Genomic DNA, 27,427 nt, shown 5'->3' with positions numbered 1-27,427 from the left:
ACATGTCATACAAAACGGCACAGAAATCACAACTGTATAAGAGGTATTTATGTCTTCCCTATTTATAACAAGCACAATATTGTAAAGATAATACCGCTGAGATCAATTTCTGTAGATTATTTGCATTTAGGACATAAAATGGCAGAACAAATATTGTAACGGGGCTGTACGTTAACTTTTTTTGCACATAGCACCGGTGCTACGGAGGTTTAAAGTTTTGTAGCACAGGACAAAGAGTTGTAGCACAAATATTAAAAGTGCGGTTCATCACTTAAATAAATGACATGGCAGGTAAATGACAAAGGACATTAATGATACATACAGATGGATAAATTAGGGCCATATCAGTTTTAGTTTTTCCCAAATTCGTTTTCCTTTTCAATTGTTCCGAGTTCTGTATTTTCAATGTTTTGCTATACAACAGTAAATACATTTGTCCTTAAAAAAACTAGTATACTAAAGTAATTGATATAATAATTATTTCACTATAGTGAAATTCTTGGGTACTATAGTATTTAGTATTTTTTAACCTTACTATAGTAAATATTGAAGTATACTATATTGTTTATTACAGTTTATAACTTTACTACAAGTAAATTATGTTTTTCATCTGGTTCATATTAAGCAGACTTTTATTTTGGCGGGTCGTCGTGAAGACGCTTCAGTGTGTGTTTGAGGTAAGGCTGTTAGATTCGGAATATTTTGGAGTCGATTCCGATTCCAATTCCTGGTTTGGGAATCAAAAGAATCGATTTCCAAGAATCGATTCCTAGCTGCTGTCTTCGATTCCTGCTCAATTCCCTCTTTTACTACAGATTTTTATTTATTATTAAAAAATTACACATTTTTAATGCATTACAATTTCTAAGCTGTGACATTTACATTTATTAATTGTTTATTGTTTCTATAACAAAAACTTGTCCAAATATGTCAATCTTGTCCTGCAATTCCAATGTATCATTTAAGAATATCATTAATAATCTTATTTACTAGCTGTTTTCAAAAAGCTGTTTCACAGGTCAAATGACTATTTGTATACTAAGTTTCAGCAGTGTACACAAAAATACTTGAGGAATATAGGTAGACAGATCGACAACCAGTAAATTGTATTAAAAATATGTAAGAATACTGTGCATATTAATATTACTGTTAAATGCGAGTAGTGCAGACAGGTGTTGAAAATGTTCTGCCCAGCTTTAACAGCTTTAAACAGACGTCCAAGTAAATATGTTGCGAGACTGTGCTTTATATACATGTATATAAATTCTATTAACACACATAATGAGCTCATCGTCAGAGAGTAAGAGAAGACCATCTGTGTACAGTCTGTCTGAAAAGCAAACATACTTACATGATTTGTTAAATGTGTGGATACATGTAACTATATCTGCATTGTGTGTGCAAACAAAGCTTTTGCTTTTTTGGATGCAGAATATTTTTTGTCATTCCACAGCTCTAGACTTCATCCATCAGTTTTTTCTGAAGTCTGTTGACCAATAACACCAGCTAAGGGGCGGGGCTTGTGCTTATGAAGGCTCTTAAAGGGTAGTCGATTCCTTTAATGAAATCGATTCCAAAGGTTGGAATCTCTCAGTTCTCAACACCTTGGAATCGAGGAATCGATTCTTTTTGGAATAGATTCCCAGCCCTAGTTTGAGGCAGCTGCGTTCGAAATGGGATCTATCGCCCTCCGAAGGGCTCTTCGGGAAGGGGACACCACACAAAACATCCCAAATAAAGAGAAAATAAGGTTGTTTTTGTTCCTCCTTTTTCTAAGTGAATTTTAAACGGACACATTAAGAGATACAATTGCGTTTTTCCCTCTAGAGTTTACATATTAAGAGCTTTACTCTTCGAAGGGAATAGGGCATAGGTACGATGACTTCTGAATGGAACGCAGGGAGTGAAACGTTTGTAAAAAAAACTTAAACACATTAACTTCATCCAGAGTTGTTCTATGTCCTCGTACATTGAGAGACAGACAAATCCACGAGTGTCACGCTTGTAACATGTTAAAGTGTGCAACTCATTCACTCATAGACACGCAGAACAAGCGGAGGACATATTTAAATAGTAGAATTCCGCTTACATGATTCCTTCCATGTTTTCCCACATCGTGCAGATATAGGGCTCTAGATAAATGAACTTAATGCAGCCGGGACAACAAGTTGTAATGGCTAAAACTAAATATAAACAAAAATAAATAGTGGTGTGCCATTGGTTAACCTCACGCACGAACAAGCACAATGACAAAATCACTTCACACAAACAGGCGGCTCTGTCTAATGCTCGTTCAAATCTTTATTGCACACGTGCCACACTAATAAATTTATTCTTAGCACAGACCGATTTTTTCGTAGCACGTGCAACATACGTGTATGTCTTACTGTACAGCCCTGTGACAAATCAAAGGGCAAATATTGTTATTGTCACAACAATTACAATTGGATTTTTGTACTAGTACAAATGGACACGGACAGACACAGAAATGCTCACATTGTCCTCTTCGCATGTTTGGCACTTCTTCATACACAATCAATCTTTTTCCGTTTAGATGAGCATGATTATTGATGAGCTTGAGCAGTTTCTTTAGGGACTATTGAAGTTTCAAATGGAAATCTTCTTTTGTTCTCTTTGACGTCTCTGGAGAATTCACTGCACTAGATCCCTAGTGAAACCAATTTAAAATGCATTAGGTGGTCTGTCTTTTGAAATGAACGCTTTTCCCCCTGAAGACAGTTTTTTACTTTCTGCACTGTAGCTGAAACACTGTTGTCTTCACTGCGGTCCAATGCACTGGAATAAACGGCTGTGTAGAGGTTTCTACTCTGTTATAGAGTGGATTTCTTTACTTTAATGGCTCCGACAAATAAAACATAACTGACAAATGTTGGAACAAATTATGTTTGTTGCACAACTCTATTATTTTAAAGAGTTTTTTGTAGCGAATAAACATAACCATTGTGATTTGGTGTTAAAAAAGCTGCATTTGTTATATGGTTAAGGCCCAAAACAATTACATCATACATTGAGTTGCTTTAAATGTAACATTTACTACAAAAGAATCTTATAGATTCCTGATTATTGATCCCTATTATAGCCTTCTGATTGGCATTTCTGAAAAATAGTTTTTTAACTTTTACCTGTTTTTGCCTACATCAAAATAATCACCTAAACCCTCTGCATTTTTAATGATGACTTCTTTCTTACAATAGTAAAGGACTAAATAGTGTTCACATAAATTGTTCAGGGAAAAGGTGAATTCTCCCCTTAGAGGATTTGTACATGTTGTTTCAAAGCAGTTTTACAAAGGTCACAAAATAGTGCCTTAAAAACTCTCTAGTAAACTATCTATTCTGTTTTCCAGCACAATTCAATCCAAACTATTATATAGTATATTATATTGTTGTTTCTGAAAGACAACTGCAGAAACTTGATATAGGCCTAACTACTTAGTTAATTGCTGATCAAAGCTGTTTAAACCGTTTTGAATTTGATCTAAAATCCTGATAGAAATTTATTATTTCTTTTCCAGTCTACATCATATGTATAAAAACAGACACTATATGTATAAAGAATAAATATGAATATATACACAAACGTGCAGTCGAGTAAACCTGTTTATGACAGATGGATCTCTTGAGGTCAGATTGAGAGATGTGGTCTTCACTTCCTAGCATGCACTGCTGCGGCTCTTTCTTGTCCAGCAGCGCGCACTTTATTTACTTTAAACGCATGTGATAGTTTTATCTTGTACAGCTAGTACAGACACTTTGTGGCGTCATTTGTATGTCGAATTAGCAGCAAACAGCTTTAATGCTACACAACACTAGTACTTTAACTTTACACTTTGCCTTACGCAGTGATTTAAATAAAGAAATACGCTATGCTAGAATGCGCTTTCATACTGAACTCGCCGAGGTAGAGAGAAGGAAAGAGATCGCATTTAGAACTGTCTTTATCTCTTTGACAGATAAACTTTACAGTTAATCCACGGGTCAGAAGCATCGGAACAGTGGGGCGCGTTCCACACGGATCACAGATCAACCTGTGATCAGCCTGCTCAAACGCCGACAGACACGCGTCTCTATCAGAATATTAGAAATTTGCGATTTTGAGCAAAAATAACGCTCTCCAAAAACCTAATCCAAAAATTGTTTGTACATTACACTAGTACCCAAGTCGTGACTGTATGGTCAGTTGGGGTGGCAACTGAGGTGGCAAAGCTCATTTTCAGTGTGGCAGCTGCCACCCGGTGCCACCCCTTTGGACACGCCACTGACACGAAGCCGTTGTGTAATGCAGTCAGTCGTTGTAAAATACAGCTAACTGCATTACGCAAGTATCACTGCGCCCATAGATATATATAACTAGATATCGCAATAGCAGCTGTTTCAATGGGTCGCTGTAAGTAGATCGTCCGCCATATTGGAACGGTACGGTGTTGCAAAGTCTGTAATTTTTTTCTGTAAAATTGGGCTTATTTTAAACCATGGGTCTTCAACCGGGGGTCCACGGTGGAACTGCAAGGGGTCCGCTAATTAATGTTTACTCGCAGGCAACTTTTTGTTAAAAATGTAAATCATGGGCACAGAAATATTACAACCAATGTTCTCTTTAAGCTGCGCACGTGCGCAACCCGCACATTGCAATTTTAACCTGCGGGCGGACAAAACATCCACTCAGGCAGCAGAAACGATAAGAGAAACGTTACATCTGCATCATAAAAACCTGTAGGGCCTAAATCAAATAAGTACCAATGTTTTTCTTTCAAGACTGTAAGTTTAGAATCAGTGCATTCTCTGTCTCCCTTCCGATAAATTCAGAGTACGCATGAAAGGAGTTGCGTGCAAATAAAGTGCATTCTCAAATGTTTCTGAACTTCTGTTCAAATTCGTTAAAGCTTTAAAGCGCTAATTTGACAGGCAAATGATACCACACTGCTTCTGCATTGTAAACTCTGACAAAACTATCGTACGTGTTTAAAATCAATGAAACGTGCACCATGTACTGATGGTGCACGTCAAACAAGTTGCGCCAAAAATAACGTGGACTCGTTGCATCATGTTGCTCTCCTTAGTATATGATGCTCTGCAGAAAAAACTTGTGATCCACGTGAAAGACAATCCTAAGATTTTATTTCTTAAAATTAAGTCTGTGAACAATCAAAAGCAACCTGACTGCATTTGCAACTATAGTTATACGCATGTACAGCATGATTATGAAACCGTATTTACTGTTGTGTAAACTCATTTTATTTGCTAAACTAACACGACAACAACGAAAGGGTATCCCATTTCTTGGAAATGTAAATCCTTGTGGATTTCACAGCCATGGGTGCGCAGTGTTTTGGCAGTTTAACAAACTGTGAGTGATGTCAGTGGACTGTTCCAATATGGTGGACACATATACATGTCTGTAGCGCTTGAATGAGGCATCTAGTTATACTGTATATATGCTGTAGATACGCATTTTCTCAGTTTGTGTTGCCTGCAAATACCACTGCGAACCTAACACCTTTTGTTGCAAGCAAGCTCATAGTAAAGGAACAAAGAAGCACAGTAAAGATAAACTGTGGGGATAAGATAAACACAGACACAACAGAATAAGATTCAACCGCTACATTCAATAAAGAACAGTAGGGTTGACAATAATGCACGGTGTCCCACATAATGTGATGAGATTTCAACATCATGGCAGAGGTGACAGAATATGCAGCAGACAGCAGTGAGTGTTTTGGAGCAGGATTGCTGGGCTCAGGTGGTGACCTGTGGTGGGTTTGTTCCCTCCGTCAGAGGTGTGCTGCACTCATGATTGTGGATTCCAGTGGAGATCTGTGCGGTGCAGGCTACTGTGTTGCTGTAGACTCTGCGGTGGAGCTGAATGAATGTGGTCTTTGAGGGCATAATGAAGTGACCGTTCTGCACCGACACTTTCTGACAGCAAAACAAGAGTCGGAAGCAATTGTAGAACTGTAGAGAAAGAAAAATGCTTTTGTGATCAAAATTGCTCCATCCTTAAAACAAACGTGTCTTTTCGTGTGATGTCACCCATTCTTTTTATTTTTCACCCTAACCTTCAATGGGGGAAAAATCTGACCTAATATGGAAAACAAAACACAATCTGATATTGTTTTCTAATGCTTTGGATATCTGGAGTAAACAAGGTTTCATGGAGGTTAAATGCTTAATTGAGTAAACGCATCCTCAAACAACTTGTTTCTCTGGGCAGTAAAACTCTTCTTCCAATAGAGAGCTTGTTAATCGACGTCATGCCACGTTGAATGTTGCACCATCTTGGGAGGATGGCTGCTAGTGCGTTCAATGCGGTGTTTTGTTTTTCTTGTTTCATTAGGAAATATAACTATGGTAGGTCGGTCTTGTTGTGTTAAAAACTGCAATAGCATTACGCAGAGTCGTTCAGGAAAAGCCCATGGTTCTTTCATTTTCGATTTCTCCATATATCAAACAAAACAAGTAATGGTACAAATCAAAACAACAATAGCAGTGGAGTATTAACCTCCCAAGATGGCGGCACAACATGCAACATAGGGCGTGACGTCAGCTTCACATTCTCTAGAAAATAAATGAGGCTTTTCAGATAAATTCCACTTTTTTTCCCCACCAGTGTTTTTTTAAGTTGCTAGTCAGCACCAGCATTTTTTATCGTATTCCTATAACAAAGTGTTCTGGGTTCAATAAAGCTTTGAGAACATGCAAAATTGAATATATGAAAAAAGAACATAGCCTCTAGGTTTAAAAGACCCTTTAAACCAAAAACGCCAAAATTCAACAAGAAATCAACACTTCTCAAATCATGTGGGTAATACTCATTTTTAATAAATGCAAAAAATGAAGAAAAAAAAGTCTATGAGTGATGAACGATGAGTATTCATACATGATGCACTCTTTCTTATGATCCCCTACCTTATAACAGTGAAAATATGGAAAGCCAATATAGCAAATATGGGCTAAAAATGCATAATTAAAATGGTTTAATTTGCAAATTTCGTTATAAAAAGAAAATGTAAATAATTGACATATTGACTAATAGTTTGCCATGTCTTTAACAAGGATATACGTGGCCTGGTTTGGTGATCTCTTGTTTTGTTTGCGTTTCAGGTATCCTAATGATGATGTCTTTATGTGAAGAGGTCCACGTGTACGAATACATTCCTTCACTACGACAGACCGACCTGTGCCATTATCACGAGCGATACTACGACGCGGCCTGCACTCTGGGTGCGTACCACCCTCTGCTGTATGAGAAGATGCTCATCCAGCGCATGAACGCAGGCTCTGAGACCGATCTCAAAAAGAAAGGCAAAGCCACGCTCCTCGGTTTCAAGAAGATCCACTGTGAGCCCTGAGCGCAGAGGCACAAAGACTTTGTAAAGCATAGGACATCTGCAGACTGCCGCAGGACTGCGCAGAGACTTGCCAGCGGTCCAGACCGTGTTTGTATAGACTAGAGATGGTGTTCTGCGGACCAAAACCACCTTATGTAGAGCACTTACAATTGCTTTCCTGAGCCTATGCTTGAATAAAGATGGTTAAAATAGCAATAGAGGTGTAATGAGAAGCTTTTTATAGATCTTTGGATGTGATTTTTGTGGTTTTAAAAGCCATCAGAAAACAGTTTGGGGGATTTGTTTATTTTGAATTAAAGGTATTAGCAGTCGTGCACACTGAAATCGACACGAGAGCACTATGACATGGGCACCTACTCACTTTGTTAATGCCTTTTGGAAATTTCAAGCTGTTTGCCATACGTTTGTGTATTTTTTGGAAACTTGATCTCTTTTACTGCTGTAATAGACATTGTCCCACATTGACAAGCCTTTAAAACAAATTGTTTGCGCTTCCAGAACTTCTCGCTGAACTGTGGTAGAGGAACGGAGTAGTAGAGTAATGGTTTTCTTTTTACTCTGCTTAAACGTTCCTCCATTTTTAATAACGAAAGCAGATTTTGCTCACGTTGTATAGTCCTCTTATAGAACAAGATGTTAAAAACTTTAAAAAAAAAGTTCATTCTCAATTGTAATTCTTGTCATTTTATACTTTGAAGAACCTGGTGGTTTACAGTAAATATTTTTTCGTAGAATAATGCTGAATAAGGATTGGTTGTTTCTTGTTAATGAGGGACTTTAAAACTGCTGCTTGGCAATATAACAAGTACAGCTGTGGTATTTGTTTAATGTAAACCGAGGTAGCCTCGTCTTTTTTAATGTCCTGTAACCACTAAAATTGGTTTCTCAGCTCCCGCGGGAGTTTTCTTTAAAGCGAATGACTGGCAACGCATCCCTGCGTTGTCTTCTATGTACAGCCGTTTTTCAATCGTTTCACTTTGTGTTTTTTCGCGGATGTTGAAATTAACGGTACATGTACTTGTGTGCATTGTTTCAATGTGTGCCATTGAAAAGCGTTCACGAGCTGATTGTCATTTCCTGTAGATCTAGTGAGTCGAGCTCTAGTTTGACTGCTCGTGTGTATTGTAGAAGTAAAACAGTATTCGGTTCTTTCACTCAGGAGCTTATGATACTCTCGACCAGGGTGAAATATTTCATCGTCCTTGTAGACCTATGATAACCTGAGTTGTGTAAAGCTAATATTTCAACTTCACTCTAGCAAGTTTCCCCATGTTGGGGGATTTAAGACATGTAGGCATTTTTTTTACTGTGGGATGCTTAACATGTTAGGTTGAATTTAATGTAATGGGCTTGAAGCAACTATTATTAGGCTACATAATTCTGAACCTACTGTGTGTCTTCTAAAGATGACTCGCTGGTTGCTCAGTCTGGCCTGTCTGTGGGTTTTAGACCTTCATTTATACGTTATGACTCCAATCAGAGTCTGTGAGGTTCAGATAATTGTCTTTGGCCTTGTTGCCACTTTATTGACTGGCTTTTTATTGAGGGTACTGGAGAGCAGAAGGAAAATTATTTGAAAAAGAGAGAGCAATGAGAATGGGGGAAAAAAACAGACACGATCCAGACTCGAACCCGTGTCCCCTGTGTTATCACTGGAGCTCAGTGTGCTGAGGGCAGGGCTAGGTTTTTCAACCTGTGTCGGCCAAACTTTTGTGTGTTTACTTGCCCTTTTGACAGACTTAAACTCGGCTTTCTCTTTTTTGATTGTTAGTAGAGTCCTTCTGTGAATGTCTTTTCATGAGCCTTTATCAAAAGGTATTTTAGCAGCAACCTGTCTGATCTCTAACAGACAGAATATCATTTTGGAGTATTCTTTCAAGTGTTTACTGTAAAATTGAACTTTTGTTTCATTTCAAATGTCATGGGGGGATATACTTTGTGGCTTGGGCTAGGGGGATCTTGAGGGCAGCACGAAATGTACATCATAGTGCACAGAGCATGTGATGTAAAGCAGGGCTTGTTAGTATTTATGGTAACTATATTACCACTCCAGTCGTGGAGGATTGAACCTTTATTTGTAATGGGAAATTGAGTTCTCTTTAAATGTGTTATGCTTATGGGAATAAAAAGGAATTGCAGGTAATTTTGCTGGTGAACTTCGATACCGTGTCATAAATGCACAGTAGATTCCTGAGAACTGTGCCAAATGTGTATCTGTGGTGCTGTGCATCTGTGCCAACGTTCTTTCTCTGTACTGTACATTTCAGCACATTTTCTTTCGTATATCTGCATTTCTTTTTCTTTCCCTACATTTCCTTTTTTATGCTTTCTGTAGTTCTGATTCACACAACCTTTTCATGTTTTTTTCTGCTTTGTCATGTCTGTGAGAATTTGTGTGCGAGTTGCTCTTTAGACTGTAAATATCTACGATTTTCAATAACAAACCATTTCACATTTAAAAGCTATTGGATGTTTTATCATGTTTATTTCTCCATGTGTTAATATGCATTTATCACTGAATTAATTTTTAAACTGCTAAATGTATTTAAGTGTATTCTTTTCACCACTGTTTCTAAAATAAAACCTTGACCGTTGACTTGTAAGTTTGTAATCGGGTCAAATTTCTTCTCTCTTTCAAGTGTTTCAACAAATGAATTTGCATGATGTTAGAACTTTATCTACCTTTCTTTCATTATCAGCTTAACTACTGTGCCGTATGAAGGCGAGTCTGCATCAATGGAACAGTAGTTTAAGAGACTGTAGTTTCATACTTTTTTATTTAAATGGATGCAATTGCAGTTGTATTCTTATCTGCTATCTGTAACTTTTTTTATTTAAAAATAAACAAAAATCCATTTTTGAGCAGGTTTACAGAGCAAGTTCCATCGGACACACGCATGCCCCGAAGTTAACTTCCGGGCTGTGTTTGGTTATAATATCATTTATTTTATATTTAATTTATATTAATATTATTTTGTAATATATAATGTTAATATTAACACTATATAATAATATTTCATTGTATATTAATTGTATTAAATTAAAACTACTTGATAGATGTTGATTTTTTGCGGAGGTCTACTGGAACTTAAGTTTGGGCCACATGATGTTTATGTTGTTACCGCTGAAACAGTCTATAAAAAGCATGCAACTCTAAACAAAGATGGCAATAAAGAGACAATACTTACACAAACCAGCTTTAAGGAAATGTTACCTGTTTGTTCATGAGGATGTATATTAGCGGGTTGATGACTGTGCTGCTCTTGGCGAGGAGAGAGGGCACCACGCTGGCCACGGCTGAGATGATTCCCGGCCGGCCAAATGTAGCCATCATGGCTACGATGCCGTATGGCATCCAGCACAGAAGGTAGCACACCACAGTGGCGATGACCATAAATAAAACATGGTATTCCCTTTTACGAGCTGCCATCTTGCGAATCTTCCCAACCTGAGACAGACAGAGAGCTTGTGTGAAGTGTGCAGGTTTTGGCTGCAGTGTTGAGTAATATGGCAAAACTAATAGAATGCAAAAGAAAATTCATACATTTTCACAAATCAATTTATTCCTGATGGGTAAAATAAGATACTCACTCCTTTTTGTCTCTGAATGTTTCATTTTACTCTGAAAATAGTTTGAATTATGGCAGTGAAGGAGGATGTCTTCAAAAAAATGAATGAATACTTCTGCGAAACAGATGGGATCTTCCTTGATGTAACATAGATGATCAATTTTCATGGCTTCCATGGATGGGAAATATTATTCATTTAGAAATGCATAATTGTCATGGCCAGGTAGTAGGAGCATTGAACCACAAATCAATACGATGACTGTTTTTCACCCTTGCCATTATAATCATTATGACACTGTGGGGTTGGTAAACACACATGCTTTGTATTTTTGATGTTGTGCATTCATGATAACGCTTGGTTAAATAACCCGCAACTTTTAAATGATGAGAGCATTGAACCATTTGAAATGCCATGGGGTGATAGGACTGCTTTAACCTACATTATGGCGAACAGGGCATGTGACGTCCAGCAGATATCGATAGTATTCATGGTAAATATGTTACCCATTCAGTCATGAAAATGTATGTTTAGCTTGTAAATGCCTTTCAAAACAGTTAGGATCATTCCAGTTCATCTCCATACATTTTAAAACAAGTGCGCATTCAAAAAGTAAGAAAATACTTGTTTATCTTCACTGCTCAATGTGAGGTATTGCAATCGGATAATATTGCAATGTCGCGAACCAACCCGGTGATGTCACATGCTTCACATTGTCACATTGTTTTTCCTCAATTGTAAGTCGCTTTGGATAAAAGCGTCTGCCAAATGAATAACTGTAAATGTAAATTTACCAGTTTTCTCAGTAGAATCCAAATTGACTTTGTTAATAAAATAAAATATTGAATTATTTAAATGAAGATTTAAAATTATAATTTAGCTTATGGTGATTGAATTTGCCTAGAGTTAACAGATCTGGTTATTCTATGTTCTGGTGCAAAATAGAGCCTGAACTATAAAAATCCATTCTTTTATCTTCAATAGACTCTAGCAAACTGCATCAAACATCAAATAGAGAAGCTAGGTAATAGTCTACCTAGTTCTTACAACAAAGTGCCTCTTACAGCTTCTAAAGAAATAGGAGACAGAAGTTGCATGTTTTTGTGAAATGCGTCTTTTGCACATTTTTTCAGAAACACAACTGTATTTACACTTGCCTCGAGTAATTGTGCAGCTATGACAAAATCAGTCCATTTCTTCCATGTGATTGCCTCCCACAACCAAAAGACATAAAACACTTCCCTTGAGCTATATTGATCTGAGCTGTCAGAGGCAGAATAATGAACAAAAAGAATGTGTAAAAAACTAAACGAGTCTGAATGGATCAGCCCCATTCCTCAGAGAGTCTGTAGGACACTAAGGATACAGCTCTGAAGTATTCTAATGGGTTAAATACTGTATTTTTCAATCCACATGAAGCAGATTTACTTCTGTATTCATGTTATGATGGAAGGGCTGAATTAAAGACCACTTTGTAAGATGAATACACTGGTCCAGGAGCACTTCCGGTTTCATTTGTTTTATTTTTAAATCTTACACATAACTAAATCTTAAATAGACTAAATATACCATTTTGATTTGCTTATAAATGTTTTGTTGGTATTTTGTGTTTTGTTCAAACGTTTGTGTTGTGTTAAAAACTGATACAGGAAGTTCTTCTAGACCAGCATCATCCAAAGCGATCTATAAGATAAGGTATTTTGACATTATTTTTTGACAGTATTTACATTCATTCATGAAAACTAACAAATCCTAAAACAAAAGTTATGTGTCATTTTGTGATAATTTTGTTAAGTAAATAAAATAAAAGTTAAGAAGCTGAGTTAAAAGTAACAAAAATGCGTTGTCTCAGAAATAACACAGATTGTGTTACCCTAACACGCGGTTTCTGCCAATCTCATATTAATCTTGAGTACCTATAGAGTAGTATTGCATACTTCGTATCTTCGAAGAGTATTTAGTTTGATCACATTTATAAAAGATAGATACAGCTGTACGATTATTTCCGAAAGCATACGGCGCGTGCGGGGGGGAGGGGTATGCTGAACTAAAGCACGTGCGCACCCATTGCCAACAAAACACAGACATCAGTTTCACTCACAGCATGCGGTTCATGTCCGGCATCTTTTAGCGATGGGACGGCTCCATATAACAGTTTCAAACGATCTCCAAATCCAGCGTTATATCCACCATTTATATAACATTCATCACCCAAATGCAGTGAACAAACAAACACCTGAACTTCACGAACGTATGCTCTCTCTCTCTCTCCTGCACACAAGTGAAAGTGACGTCTGCGCATGCTCCTTCTCCTGCTCTCCTTGCTGCCACGTGGGCGTGCCGCATGCTTTTCCGGGGGAATTGTCCAATAAAGGACTAAGAAAAATTGTTACGTTTAGATTTGATTTAGATTAAGTTTTTTGATGAACTTGATGAGCTATATCAGACAAACATGACTGTGATAAATGTCTGGATCCATAATGCCGACTCTGTGTGGAGGTAAAGATAATGAGTCCCAGTCAAGCTGAAATGAAATTTCAACCAGCTGGACCCCAAAACACTCCAGTGAGTGCGACGCACACAACATCCAAATCCAATCATACTCTGGCATTTACACAACTGAGATTTTGATGTACTCTCAACAGGTTACACTAAAATAAATGTTTGGATTCACCGTATCAGCTCTGGTCAGCATGGTAACAGATTTTTGACTCACAAGTTTGCAGTAAATGAATGCAGAAAATGTGCAGCATTAAGCTCTTGTAAACACGGTTTATGAAGACAGGGAAGCAAACTCTCTTGAGAATAGGACTTATTCATTCCTTTTCTGTCACCATGGCAACACAACGCTTTTATGCCTATAGTCATGTTACAGGTTTTTTCATTTCCCATCTATTGCTTTCTGAACTAAGAAGAATTGATGTTATAAAGATACTAGGGGTGTCACAATATACAGGTATGGACAATAACCATGATCTTAAGTAATAGTTCACCCAAAAATGAAAATTCTGTCATCATTTACTCACCCTCTTGTAATTTCAAACCTGTATGACTTTCTTCCACAGATCAAAAAAGAAGATTGAAGAATGTTGTTAACCGAATAGCAATGGCACCCATCACCTGCATTGGTTTTGGGCCCTTATATAGAAATGAATGGGTGCCGCTTACGTTTGGTTTCCAACATCCTTGAAATGATCTTCTTTTGTTTTCTGCAGAATAATGAAAGTCCTACAGGTTTGACAAGAGGGTGAGGTGAGTTGTGAATGACAGCCCAAAATGCTGAATTGTTTTAACCCATTGTTTGGGTCAAATATAACCATTTTCTGGCTTAATTTCACCCAACGGTTGGGTTTATCCCTTTTTAACCCAACACTGGGTTGGAAATAACCCCCGCATTTTTTAGAGTGTAGCTGTAGTCAAGCTCTAAAGCGCCTAACTGGTGTTAACAGATTATCTACTTCCCTATAGTGTACACTATAGTGCTCCTGTCATGAAGGTTCCATTTTAACATAGAGGTTTATGGGGCTGGGGCTCAGTGTTATACATCTGTCCTGGGCCACATGACAGTGTTCATTATGGACTCTGTACAGTATCTATACCCCGGTTTCTTACCTGCTTGACGGCGTAAAGCAGTCTCCCATAGCAGTAGACCATGATGAGCACTGGAATGCCCAGGCAGAATATAAACAGGCAGATGATGTAGGCATGAGACTGTGCGGTGCGTTGGATCCATGATACAGAACAGCTGGTTCCTGCCCCCTCTAGCCCATAACTGCTCCAGCCCAGAAGGGGGGGCACAGTCCAGATCAACGAGTACAGCCAGGAACCTCCTACCGCCAGCAGAGGTTTACGATAATCTGGACCGTGTTTATGGTACACTGTTAATGTCCTGTAGCGGTCGTAGGACAAAACCACCAAGGAAATCAGAGACACGATGCCTGGGAGAGACAGAAAAATTTTGCGATAAAACATACTGTCAATTAGTCTCTGGTGGATCTCTAATGTTTAGCCATTCACATTATAATGATATCTGTAACTAACTATAACTATATTTGCGTCCAGTATAACTATAAGTTTGCTAAATGGTTATATTTGTCTGGTATATTGTTGCATTTATTGCAGTCATGCTTTGTTACCTTACGAAAATTAACCATGGTTTTACTACACTTAAAACAAAACAAAACAAAATATTATTATAGTTAAACAATATTTTACCCCAAAATAACCGTGGTTTTGTTCGAGGATGAACCTCTCGTCGTCCATTTCTGGTCTTATGTCAGGCATATGTGATGTGAAATACGAACGGAAGGGTTAAATATGAAGGGTTTGTAAACTTCAAAAGAGAATAATTGGTGTAATTTCAGTAACTTTGTTGTGTATGAAAAAATAAAAGTCAGGTTTGGGATGACATGAGGGTTAATGCATACAAACTAAAGACATATTCTTGTGTAAAGAAGGGAATCTGTGACAGTTTGTAAAGCTGTAATTATGCTCAATTTTGCTCACTTATGACAAAAAAAATCAATAAACAGCTATCAAATTGTACGCATTTTCCTTCGCTCCCTCTTAAAAAAAATTTTTGTTTACTTTTGTTTAATTTTGTTGAAAATACGAGCAAAGTTTGGACTAACATAAGGGTAAATATACCATGCATATACATTTTCTTGATATTCACTTTTCAAATGAATGGAGTAAATAAAATAATACTTCTTAAAATAGCGCAATGCCAAAATAGAACAATGAGCAGACATCAGTAGTCAAAGGTAGATTTCTTTTCTAATTCTTCTGAAACACAGGTTGTATTTGGGCAACAAAGGACCAGGTAACCAATCCATTGCTACAGTAAAACAGCTCCAAATGCTCCCATTGTACAAAAAAATAATATTTTAACAAACATAGTGAAGTTACTGAAGCTTTGATTTGTTATTGAGGAGCCATTTACAGTTTCAGACTCTTTTAGTATTTTTAGTAGGAGTATTAAATGCCATCACTGCTCTTCCTGAGCAGTTCTGTAGGCCTATTTCGTGTAAAACAGACATAAGCAACATTTCATTTGATTTAGTTCAGGGGTGTAAATCCTGGGGGGGACACATCCCCCTCCATCCGAGGGTTGTCCCCCCAAATCATTAAAAATCACACTCTCTATTGTGCTAAATATATTTATGTATACCTAAACTAATTGTGTAATTAGAATAAAATACAAACGCAAAAAATGCGTTTTAAGTTTAGAAACAGTTGAGTTCCCCCTCCCCTGCCTCACAGTGATTTGGCCCACTGCCTGCTTTCCCAGTTTCCTCTCACCTACGCTACACACAGTGTTGCCAGACGTACCATAATTATCGTATCATAATTTTGACTTCTGTACGATCAATAATGAAAAAAATCCCATAATGTACAATAAATTCAGAATTTTGTGACACTTCAAATGATGGTCGTTGTAATTATAAGACTTCTATACTCATTGATCTAGCTGTGGATCCTATGTCTGCCATCATGATTGTAAGAAGAACGTGAACGTGCAGTTACGCAAGCGCTACGTCTTCTCGGCCAATCATCGTGGAAAACGACTCTCTCTCACGACGAGCACAAGTTAGCATTCCCGCTGCAGCGGTGCTTAGGTCAGTCCTGAAGGAAGGTGAAGACAGGGGAAAGGCAAAGAAAAAGGCAGTCTATAGAGCAGCCTAAAAGTATGCACAGACAGAAAACATACAAAAGTTACTTAGCTAGGCAAGGCAAGGTAAGTTTATTTATATAGCACATTTCATACACAAGGGCAATTCAAAGTGCTTTACATAAAATGATTGACAAAGAGAAATAACACGTATCTTAAAAATGCAAATGATTTAAGATCACAAAAACAACTTTAGATTTTAAGAAACAATAAAACAGCAATAAAATTGATTAAAAATGTATATATAAAAAGAATAAGAAAATAGAAAGTTAACGTTAACGTTAGCTAGTTAACGTTAGCTTGTTTACAATAGCTTGTTGCATAGTGCGTCAACACGCCGAAGCCGTTTCCACCGATCCTTGCCATTCAGGTCCTGTATCACACACAGTCGCGCACATACCGGTGACAATTTAGTGACTTTGGCACTATATTTAGCGAATGTCAGACCCCTTTTGTCCACAAAAGGTGCACAGTTTTTATTCAGTTGGAAAAGGTCGTTTTCTCAGCATCTTTTTTGTGCAGTGTGTGCGCGGCGGATAAGCTAAACATTCAGTTGACTGAAACTCGACGATTCATCAACGAGTACAACACAGAATTTAAGCATCTGTCACTGTTACTGACTGTTTGAATACACGAATATGAACATAGTACATCTATTTACATAGTTTGTAGGCGGAGGCAGTGCACTACATGGGAAAATAGCTATGTCAGACGATGTTGCAGTATAAATCAGGATAAAATTTAAAAAGTGTTTAAAGAGAGGCAAACAAATATGGGGCTGAACTTTCCATTACATGTTTCTCTTTGTTAGAAAATTGCCTGTCATAAAGGTGTTTATATCTGCAACCAGCAGATAATGCACTACAAAACAAACAACAACAAACCACAATAATCTGCAAGAGTTTTTTTTGTTCCTTGGTTCTCTCTCTCTTGCCACATTTTCTCTCTTGTAATTGTTATGAGCTGTTATCAATACTAATTTGCTTTCAGTCTAAATACAGCTGCATTCTTCATTAATCACCAACAGTGAACAACAATAATGACAGGAGCACATAATGAAGTCTGTGACACAAGGGAGGGGGACGGATTTCAATTCAGAGTTCAAGATTTTCTTCTTCTTCTTCTTTTCTGTAATCCTATTAGAATGACATGCACTGCAAGGTTTATTTGACCACCTAGAACACTAGTTATTCAAGTAGAAGGAACACATTCTTTAATTAATTTAGGTTCTGTTAGTGTTAAAAATGAATTCTTAATGGATAATAACTGTGCTCAATTACTAAGCTTACTGATACATACAATCATTTGGCATTGCATGCATATATTTAATTAACAATTAATGATTTCTTTGTAAAGAGATGATGAGAGAATAAAAAAAATGTAGTCACATTTTACTCATTACAGTGTCGTTGAAAACCCCAATAGCCTTTTGTCTCGTTCAGAACTAAAGCTGAGAGTTTTATGCTTACAATTGCATAGTTTGCAAAAACATACACATATCAGACATGACTAATTAGATTTTAGATACTAGTGGATTTTTACAAAGGCAGCACTATCTGAACATTACTGGGTGGAGATGTGCTGTATCCCACCTAACCCCTGTGTCCATTGGAATGGACATCACATGATTTTTTATTAAGAAGAAAATCCAGGTCTGATAATCACCAGCTGTTCATCTTATTGTTTTGTGTAAATACTTTTCTGTGTACTGTAAATATGGCACTAGCCGATGGTCTTGGCCAAAGTTGGCATCACTGCCGTTGTTCAGCTGTTTCAAAGCGTGTGGGCCTGCACACAGCAGAGTTGTCAATTCATTGGTTCGATGAAAACAGAACCGTCTGGTCAAAGATTGATTGATAAGATATTTAAATGAAAACTGTGACATTGGACATTGAAATCATTGGAGCTGCACCTTCAACAGAAAACAATACAGAAGTGACATATTGACACCTAACATTTTCAAAAACCTGCTACAACATGGACACCTGCCTCTGCTTTTGGTAAACTTAACTCATCTGCTCATTCTAGCATGTTGTTTAAATGCTGTGAGGTGTCAAACAGAGAACAAATGAGTGAAAGATGCAGGGAGGAGGATGAAAGCTAAGCAAAGAAAACACCAATTTATATATGAAATGAAATAAAAAAGTGCACACAAACTAGAGAAGAATGGGGAAATGTTACGTCTTCCTCAATTCTATCGGACCCAACCCCAAAAAACTAAAATACTTTTACACCTGTGTGTAAAGTCTTGATCTTACATAAAATGCAGATATGTCAGATATATCAGACAAAAAAATACGTTTATAACACTTTTTAAAAATATTTTCTTAGAATTGTACAATTCTCTACCCCCTCCACATGCTCTAAGGGTCTACCTTCTGTACTTCAGATATAAACACTGTCCCTTGTATTGCTAAAGTTCATTTGCTGGTTGGTCTCCCTTCATTAAAGTCATCTAGCACTGTTAATGGAGAACATGGTCTCAAACTGAAAACGTAGAAAGTGAACATGAAGGAAGTCAGAATGGTTTCTCAGTGTTGCTCTCATATGTCTTATAGAAAGCTTAATGCTGCAGTCTGCATTTTTTTGGATCAAATGGTCCAATGTGTGACATTTAGCGGCATCTAGCAGTCTATGTTAAGAACTGCAACCAAAGGATCATTCCACCCCTCCTCCCTTCCTTTCCAAACACTACGGCGGCTGACACAGAATTAAGATGTCGTCACGTTTTCTCTTCTTTGCCGAAAGCGATAACGTATTTACGAAATGCGCTCTTGTAGAGCGGTTTGTACGTTAAAGGCTGTAAAACAATATGGCATGTAATCCATGTAAGGGGACACGTGGTGTATGTAGATACAGAAACAGCTCATTCTAAGGTAATAAAAGCATAACGCTTTTATACTACTATATTATGTAAGGTCATTACACACCTCTGAAGACACAGTTATGTACATAATATTGCATTTCTGTCAATAGATCAAACAAAAATTACACACAGCACATTTAAACAAATAAGCAAATACGTACAAAACGGTCACCTGCATTTACAAAATTATAAATTAGAGTATGCAATGCGAATGTGTCAATAAATGAACACACTGTAGACAAAGACTGCATAAATGTGCATAAATCCATAGCCAAAGTGGTGTTTCATGTTTCCATACAGTTAATATTTATTCAACTTCCACTTGCAGTATAGATGAAACGGCATTTTATGAATATTTCAATGGAATCATGCAACACTTTCTATGCATGGCTAATGCTGCCATTCAGGAAGGAGCCATTTATAATAAGAAATGTTTATTCATCTGGCAAAGGCTTTGGTAAAGGCATTAAAGCTCGACCCAAAACCACAGTCATAGACATACTGTATATCAGAGCTACTGGGTTGTCTAATTGACCTGGTTCTTTTGGCTTAACACACCAGCTGTAAACAGAGAGAGTAAAACAGAGCTGCTGGTGGCACCTGTATGTTTTATCCTGAGAGGTGGAAACTCTTATCTCTATAGCCTCAGGTGATTTGTTGACTAAAGTATATCTTACCTGCTTTTGTGCGGATATGGTAAGATAGTCGTTCAATTTACAATCCTCTGTGTTTTGGAATCTGCATGTACTTGTATATATTAAGCACTTATAGATTAAATATGAGAGTGTGCCTTTAAAAACTGGCATCGATTTCAAACCCCTGCAAACATTCCAACATTAATATTAACATTAACATTAAAGCGGCAGTCTGCAAGTTTTTTGGAGTAAAAATTAGCTAAAATCAATTATTGAACAAGTACATGAAAGAACGGTGTTTAAAACTGTGTCACTACCCTTGCTGGATTCACCACGGAAAGCTTGTAATAATGGTTTGTAATTTGCCCTGTCGGGTCGACTTTTCCGGAGATCCTTATATGGTGTCTTTCGTCTGTGCCTCATTTCGTCACATTCGTACACAGAACGAAGAGGATCCGGCTGCTAGCCAGCGCGTGTATGCTGCGAGTGACAGGTGATTTGTAGTGTGTACTCACAACTGTTGGGTAGGATTTCATACAACGTTTAGTATCATTTATGGCGGCGTTTAGAACTTTTACTTTTAAACGCCAAGCAGTGTTGACATCTGGGGATTCATCATTTGTGAAAAACAAGAAAGAACGAACTGAAGTCGAAACAGGGAATGTGATCGGACTCGTGCGAAAGTTAATATTGGCAAGGCATTTCAAAGGTGGCGGGAACTCCGTGATCTGAAAGGATTGTAAACGGATGCAGACATCGCTTTATTTCTTCTGAACACGTAAGACAAAATTTTTATATTTCAATAGATAACACAAAAACCGTAGCGCACTTGTTGTGTTAATATAGACGGGTACAGTTTCATCGGTTGTTCTTTCTCTCTTTATGTTCATTATGATAAATGTAATTTAAGCCCTATTCGCCCGGGATTAGTATTATCTGGGGACCTCGTGTGATTTAGAAATGACCTCCCCACATCTGTATTTCATGTGGCGCGAATTAGCACGGACAAGTGAAGCCTGTGATTTTACTCAAATTTACGGACTTACATGTATATCCCGGATATGATGGCAAGGCTTTGCATATAGTATATATAGTTGTATGATGTACAATGATTTATGACCGTGCCTGTCAGCATTTGAGACCCGCGTTCGGGGATCTTCTGTCCGGTTCGCGTTACGGGAGTTTCCATGAGAAATAACAAAATGACCCAGCACCCGAAATAATATCAAAACACTTCAACACAGCCTCCTTTTGCGCTATTTGTGTCTGTTTATGTTCTTATTTGTTTCGTGTTATATCATCTGCCATGTTATCTGTGTTTATTATGCGCTACTGATGTACAGTGAAGATTCTCACCGGAGCACTGTCACAGGCCACGACTCAAAACATCAGACTCATCTGCGCAGTTGAGCAGTGCCGAATCACAACTCACGCAAAGAAATATCTCCGCACATCACATGCAGTAGCAATTACAAACCGAGATGGCGACAAAGAGGCCAATCCTACGGACTGCCGCTTTAACACATCGCTTGTGTAGAATTTCAGATGGTAATCCTCACACAGCAAAATGACGTAGAAACAGCCTGAATCTATTGAAAAGGCATCACTGTGTGAAAATGCACTGCATCCTACTTGTTTGATCTATTGCCATTGCCTCTTCACTGCCTGATAAAATAAACTAAAATAGCAATTATAGCTAAAAATACAGATTGCAAAATATTGAGACCTGTCTAAACAAAGTATTGGTTGCCCTTAAGCAAAATGAACCTAGAGAAATTAAACTGATGTGGACAATAAAATATGAAAACAAGAATATTAGGAATGCAATGAGGAACTGAGAGGGACTGGCAGACTGCAAAAGATGTAAGTCTTCTTCCACTAAACATTTCTAGTCTTTTTCATTTTATTAACATTTTCCTTAAGTGGGTTTAATGGCAATTATTGAGCACTTCCTTAATGCAGTACAGCCAATACAAATTGCCTTGAGGTCAGTATGTAGTCTAATACATTTTGTTTGAGGTCTTGTGTCACAATTTGCATGCAAGCTGACCTTTGATCTTAGAACCCCACTGCATTGTCTTCAAACAGAAACACTGCAAAACGGTCTGATGATCAATAACTCTTATAAGATATCGCCTCAGTTTAACAAACTTATTCTGATTGATATATTGGCTGACGTTTGGCAATTTTAACTTAATCAGTAGCAGCAAATATCTTTGCCCACTTGACCGATACACTGATGTTAATTCTTCAATCGTAGCTACATGGTGGCCATGGGTGGCCACGGCTACCCCTGAATGATGGATGGCCACCTATCTGGCCACCTCTGTTGTGCGAAGCAGTTTTAAGATGTGTGTCGGAGTTTACTAAGTGCTGCGCAGATCATTTAGCGTATGCACTGAAATTAACGCGAGAGTGATGACGGAACGGAACTGACGGAAACAGTCTGGGCGCTATTAGCTGAACAGCTGCTAACCTCTTCGCTTCGTGACAGTGTACCGTCTGCGTATCATGGAAGTTCATCGCGAGCAGAAGGCTCAGGGTAGGGTTGCACCAGCCATTCGTAAGTTCTTTCTTAAACGTGAACGTAAAGTCCACACTAGAGGCTTAGTAACTACTACTAGCTAGTTTGTAACTAAATCTGTATGTTATTCGGTTGCACCATTTGGTCTTAAGGCAGAACGTAGCTAGTTCGTAAGCTCTCCGTAAAGTAATGCGTAGTCGCATAATATGACGTTTACCTTCAACAGTCCAATAGCAGCCTGTAAATTCGTGAGAAAAGGTTTTGTTGAAATGTTGTGAATTTCAAAACATTCTGGATTTAAACTTATTTTACCTCACATAATAACGGTAAAAACGGTATATAGACTACCTTTCATGAATAACACATTAAAAGTAGATTAATAAACAAATGCTGTTTAAAACAATACAGCCTACTTAATGCAATAACAAATGACATGCAATATGGGTGATTTCATTTTACTGCCAACCGCCAATTAAATAAAAAGAAGATTATTTCATTTTGACGTGCACAACACAGGCAGATATACACACACGGAGGCGCTCTAGGACTATGGAAAGCCAGGCGGGTCAAAAACGCGCGAATTTTAACACGTCAACAACGCGTAAAGTACGTGTTGTTTGCGCGTAGAGTACGTGTAGTTTACGCGTCGACGCGTATTCTACGCGCAAACAACACGTATTCTACGCGCAAACAACACGTATTCTACGCGCAAACAACGCGTTCTCGACGCGACGTCAGACGTCAATTTCGCGTGTTTTTGAGCCATCCGGCCACTTGACCAGTTTGAACGTGTAAGCGTGATGAGTTCCTATTTGCTGCTGAGCTGTAGGGTTAAACCATTACTGTAGGCCTAGGGGTTTGCCTTCCATTTCTAGACTCTTTGCCATCACAATGCATGTAAGATGCGAAAGTTCCACTTATCTATTTGTGCTTGATGACCAGTGAAAGTCCTCACCACAACAAGCTATTAGATATAGACTTTAATAATCTTATTTGCTGTCTAATTCTCTCGCAATTGAGATTGATTGTTTTAGCAGAGACAGTAAGTACTCTAAATTTTTCGAGCAAGTTCCAGCTTGAGTGGTTTAGGGGTAAAGTCAACGTACGACTCATCAGCCCGATTGCGGTTCGAATCTGCCTTTTGCCAAAGGTGTTATCTTCTTTTCCCTTCCCTCATCAGAATGAAAAGGCATATTTGTTGTAGCGCAAATTAAGGACATGTTCCGAAAGTCGAAATAAAGTGCCTCACGGCTAATAAACAATGAAGCTTTTATCTGATAAAGTTACTGGTAGGTGTAGCAGGGAGCTAGGCTTTAACTGTCCCAAAGGCAGCATTCGTTTGTAACAAAGAAGTTGCTAACGTTACAGGTGGAAGCTAAATACTGTGGGAAGGATTTAAGCGCACTGCACGCTTGCTTTGAGTTCAATGATCTTGTTTGTTTTCTATTTGCTCTTTCTTGAGATTGATTGTTTTATCCATAGCTTGGCGATCTTATACAAGCTTAGCCTGAGGCTTTTCTCTAGCTCATCTTTTACAAGACTTGCAAGAATACCATGACAGTTGTACTCAGTAAACGTGATTTAATTTATAATACCTATATATGTGTGTACATAGTATGTAGATACGTATGTGTCTGTATTTCATTGCTTTGTTTTTTCCTCTTTTTGTGTTGTACAGCTGCTTTGATACAACGCAATTTGTAAAAAGCGCAAATAAACATAAATTTGACTTGACTTGACTGTTTTCCTGCTTCTCTGTAGACTATAAAATAAAATACGACTAAAATAACGAAGTCTATTCAAAAGAGTACAAGTACCTGCAACATTGACAAACTAAANATCGCCTTGTGATTAGTGCCCAGCCAGCACAGACACATGGGGCCAGATGGGTTTGATGTGGGCTGTCTTCTGGGTCTCAGCTGGTTGTAACATGGGTTAGCCCAGATGAGATGAACACTACTTAGTGTGCATACTACAGGCTGCTAAATGTGACACTGAATGTTAATGAGATAATGAAGTGATAACAAGCAGAATCACTGATGGACACAGAAACAACAAGAACAGAAAGAAATAAAACACAACAACTACAACTGACTTCAGCCACAATCCCACAAACACCATTAACATCTTTACTTATTTATATTATTGAGAATAAACAGAGTTTTTTCTGTTCCTGTTTTACTGAAAATAACTGGTTATTCACACCCCTGCTTTAAACTTATCAAATTGTACTTTTCTTTAGCAAAACAAAAGTGATCTTCTCAAAAAATGCACATCAGTGTGTTGATATCAAGCGTTTTGACCAGATTTTTATGTCAATTTGAAGTCAAGGTGCCCACTCTTAAAAGAGAAAATATGCGGATTTTGCTAAAAGTTTCAAATCAGCTTTACTTCCTGTTTTTCATCTCTATAACAATTCCGATTCATAAACAAACAATGACAGCTGTCAAATGTAAAACAACTATAGAAGCGATAAGGGAGAAGAGTCCATCTAAATCAAACACTCATCACCATAATGGTGTCTAAATAAAATAAATTCACATTGAGCTCATATTACTCACACTGTCACAGAATGAGAATGGTGTGACATCACTGGGATCATTGCGTGACCTCACGTGTTGACTGGGAAGCATAAGGCTGCAAGGCTCGCCTTCGAATTTGTTGACACAGTTGAAAGTGCATTGTGATTACTGACTGTCAATCTCAAGTGTTTTGCTTTGGAATTTAAGGTTGGGCATATTTGCATATCTGATCACGTTTCAGGATCCACCAGGCCAGGATGAAATGCTTGCGAAAGGAGCAACTGGTACAGCGCGCAGGGATCTCCCCTGGTGAAACGCAGGAGGAGCCAGGCCCGGAGTCACCCCACAGTGCCCAGAACCTCCATAAACCAGTAGCCCCAGACCCAGGCGGAGTAACAGAACAATGTCGGGTCAAGTGGCCTCCTGGCAGTAAGGACAAACAGTGGCCCCAGTTTGATGATGATGTGGATAACATCCTAGAAGCAGCAGCCAAGGGCGACGCAGACAGGAAGCTCAAACCATGGCAACCATCATTATCAGCCTTGCTGCCGAGAGGTTTGGTATGGTGGAGAAGGTGGGTACCAAGACCCCTTACATAAACAACCGTAGGGCAGAGAAGATCAACCAGATATGGCAGGAGCTGCGGGTCCTGAAGCGGCAGTACAAGGAAGCGTGAGACGAGGAAAGGGATGCACTATCAGAACTTCGCGGCATCCTCAGGAAGAAGCTTGTCACTCTTCGAAGGGCAGAATGGCACAGACGGCGGGGGAAAGAGAGGGCCAAGAGACGGTCAGCCTTCATTGCAAACCCCTTTGGAGTCACCAAGCAGTTGCTTGGGCAGAAACGAAGCGGCCACCTCGTTTGTCCCAAAGAGGAGATCGACCACAATCTCTGCAATACCTACAGTGATGCAGCTTGGGAGGAAGATCTAGGTCCCTATAGACCTTTGATAGATCCCCCAGAACCCACCACGGACTTCAACAGCAAGGAGCCCAGTTGGAAGGAGGTTCAGGAGGTCGTCAAGGCAGCCAGAGCAAGTTCTGCTCCTGGACCAAACGGAGTGCCATCCCAGATAGCAAATATTTGCGGCCCATATCCGGCCCACACCTTACTCCCCATAACCCCTCATCTGGCCCACATACCGCGTGGAATGATGGCACTTGGGTGGACCGCTCCTGTTTGCCAGGTTTGGGCCACAAGCAAGCCAAAGCAATGCCGCATGTCAGCCAAAAACAAAACAAATAAAGCAGAACTGACCCAAATATAAACAACAGTTCATTTCAATTCTGGCCCAGATTTATCCTAAAATCAACACCTTTCTGTGCTCCTGTTTGACAGAATTTGTATTGAGTTTCATTATTATTATAGTGATGATTGAGTCATTAGTGATGAACATCTGCTGATAACAAACAGAATCACTGCAGAAAAGATCAACAAAAACTACAAAAAAATAATTTACTCAAAGAAACACAACAACTACAACCTGAAATACACCCCAGCTAACAAAAGTTTGTTATAAGAACGTTAGTAAGGTGTGGGCCGGATTTGGGCCGCAACGATTTGCTGGTTTGGTTGCTATCTGGGGTGTGCGTGCGTGCGTGTTGACTGATTAAAATAGTTGTGGAATATTTTTAAAGGGTTAGTTATTCACCAGGGAGGTGACCTAAAGGTTGCAGACTCGATTCCCAGGCCGGCAGGAAACAACTGAGCTGCCGTTGATCAAGGCACCTTATCCCAGTTTCTCCCCGGGCAGTGCAGTGATAGCTGCCCACTGCTCTGTATGTGTGTTCACTATCACTGTGCATGGGTTAAATGACACATATTAAGTATGGGTGGCCATGCATTGACAAAAAGATCACTGTAACTTTTATTTAAAAAACTATGTCAAGTGGAGTCTAGGAGGTCAAATAAATTCCCTGCAAGCAAGCTTGCGTTAGCACTTTACGGGCCCCCAGCAGGCGATATGTTTGATCGTTGTAAATTTGTGGACATTTGCTTCCGTGATATTGACTGTGATCCTTCAAATAAAGTGGATGCTAAGCTTTTTGCGAAACGTGGAAATAGTGAGGTTTGTAAAAGCACTGCAACAAAGTAAACAGAAAACCTCACTGACACACTTAGACATCAACACTCATCATACAAACCTCAACAATTGTGACAATTATTAAACTAATTCAGGTAAATTCAGATCAACTGCAAAGCATGCTGGGAGTTTTGTACTATGATGTTACCCAGCATGCATTGCAGCATGAAGCTTTCTTTTGTTGATTGTC

General features: G+C 38.5%; 2 protein-coding genes across 3 annotated transcripts in view; one reads left to right on the top strand and one right to left on the bottom strand.

Annotated features, from left to right (window-relative positions):
* Window positions 1–10,178, top strand: part of st6gal2a (ST6 beta-galactosamide alpha-2,6-sialyltranferase 2a) — a 79,734-nt gene extending 69,556 nt beyond the window's left edge. The window contains exon 7 of the mRNA XM_057335650.1: window positions 7,122–10,178. Within this exon, the coding sequence (XP_057191633.1) occupies window positions 7,122–7,369 (248 nt within the window). The 3' untranslated portion in view covers window positions 7,370–10,178. The remainder of the gene's footprint in view (window positions 1–7,121) is intronic.
* The window catches only part of tmtops2b (teleost multiple tissue opsin 2b), a 30,863-nt gene continuing 7,066 nt past the window's right edge, over window positions 3,631–27,427 (bottom strand). For both annotated transcript variants that reach the window (XM_057335653.1, XM_057335652.1), the window contains exons 2-4: window positions 14,549–14,874; window positions 10,584–10,817; window positions 3,631–5,972 (exon numbers count right to left, since the gene is read on the bottom strand). In XM_057335653.1, the coding sequence (XP_057191636.1) occupies window positions 5,757–5,972; window positions 10,584–10,817; window positions 14,549–14,874 (776 nt within the window). In that variant the 3' untranslated portion in view covers window positions 3,631–5,756. The remainder of the gene's footprint in view (window positions 5,973–10,583; window positions 10,818–14,548; window positions 14,875–27,427) is intronic.

Source organism: Triplophysa rosa, linkage group LG6, assembly GCF_024868665.1.
Source record: "Triplophysa rosa linkage group LG6, Trosa_1v2, whole genome shotgun sequence".
Classification (NCBI taxonomy): domain Eukaryota; kingdom Metazoa; phylum Chordata; class Actinopteri; order Cypriniformes; family Nemacheilidae; genus Triplophysa; species Triplophysa rosa.
The sequence above is the reverse complement of the archived record's forward strand: the minus strand, read 5'-3'. Positions and strand labels throughout refer to the sequence as shown.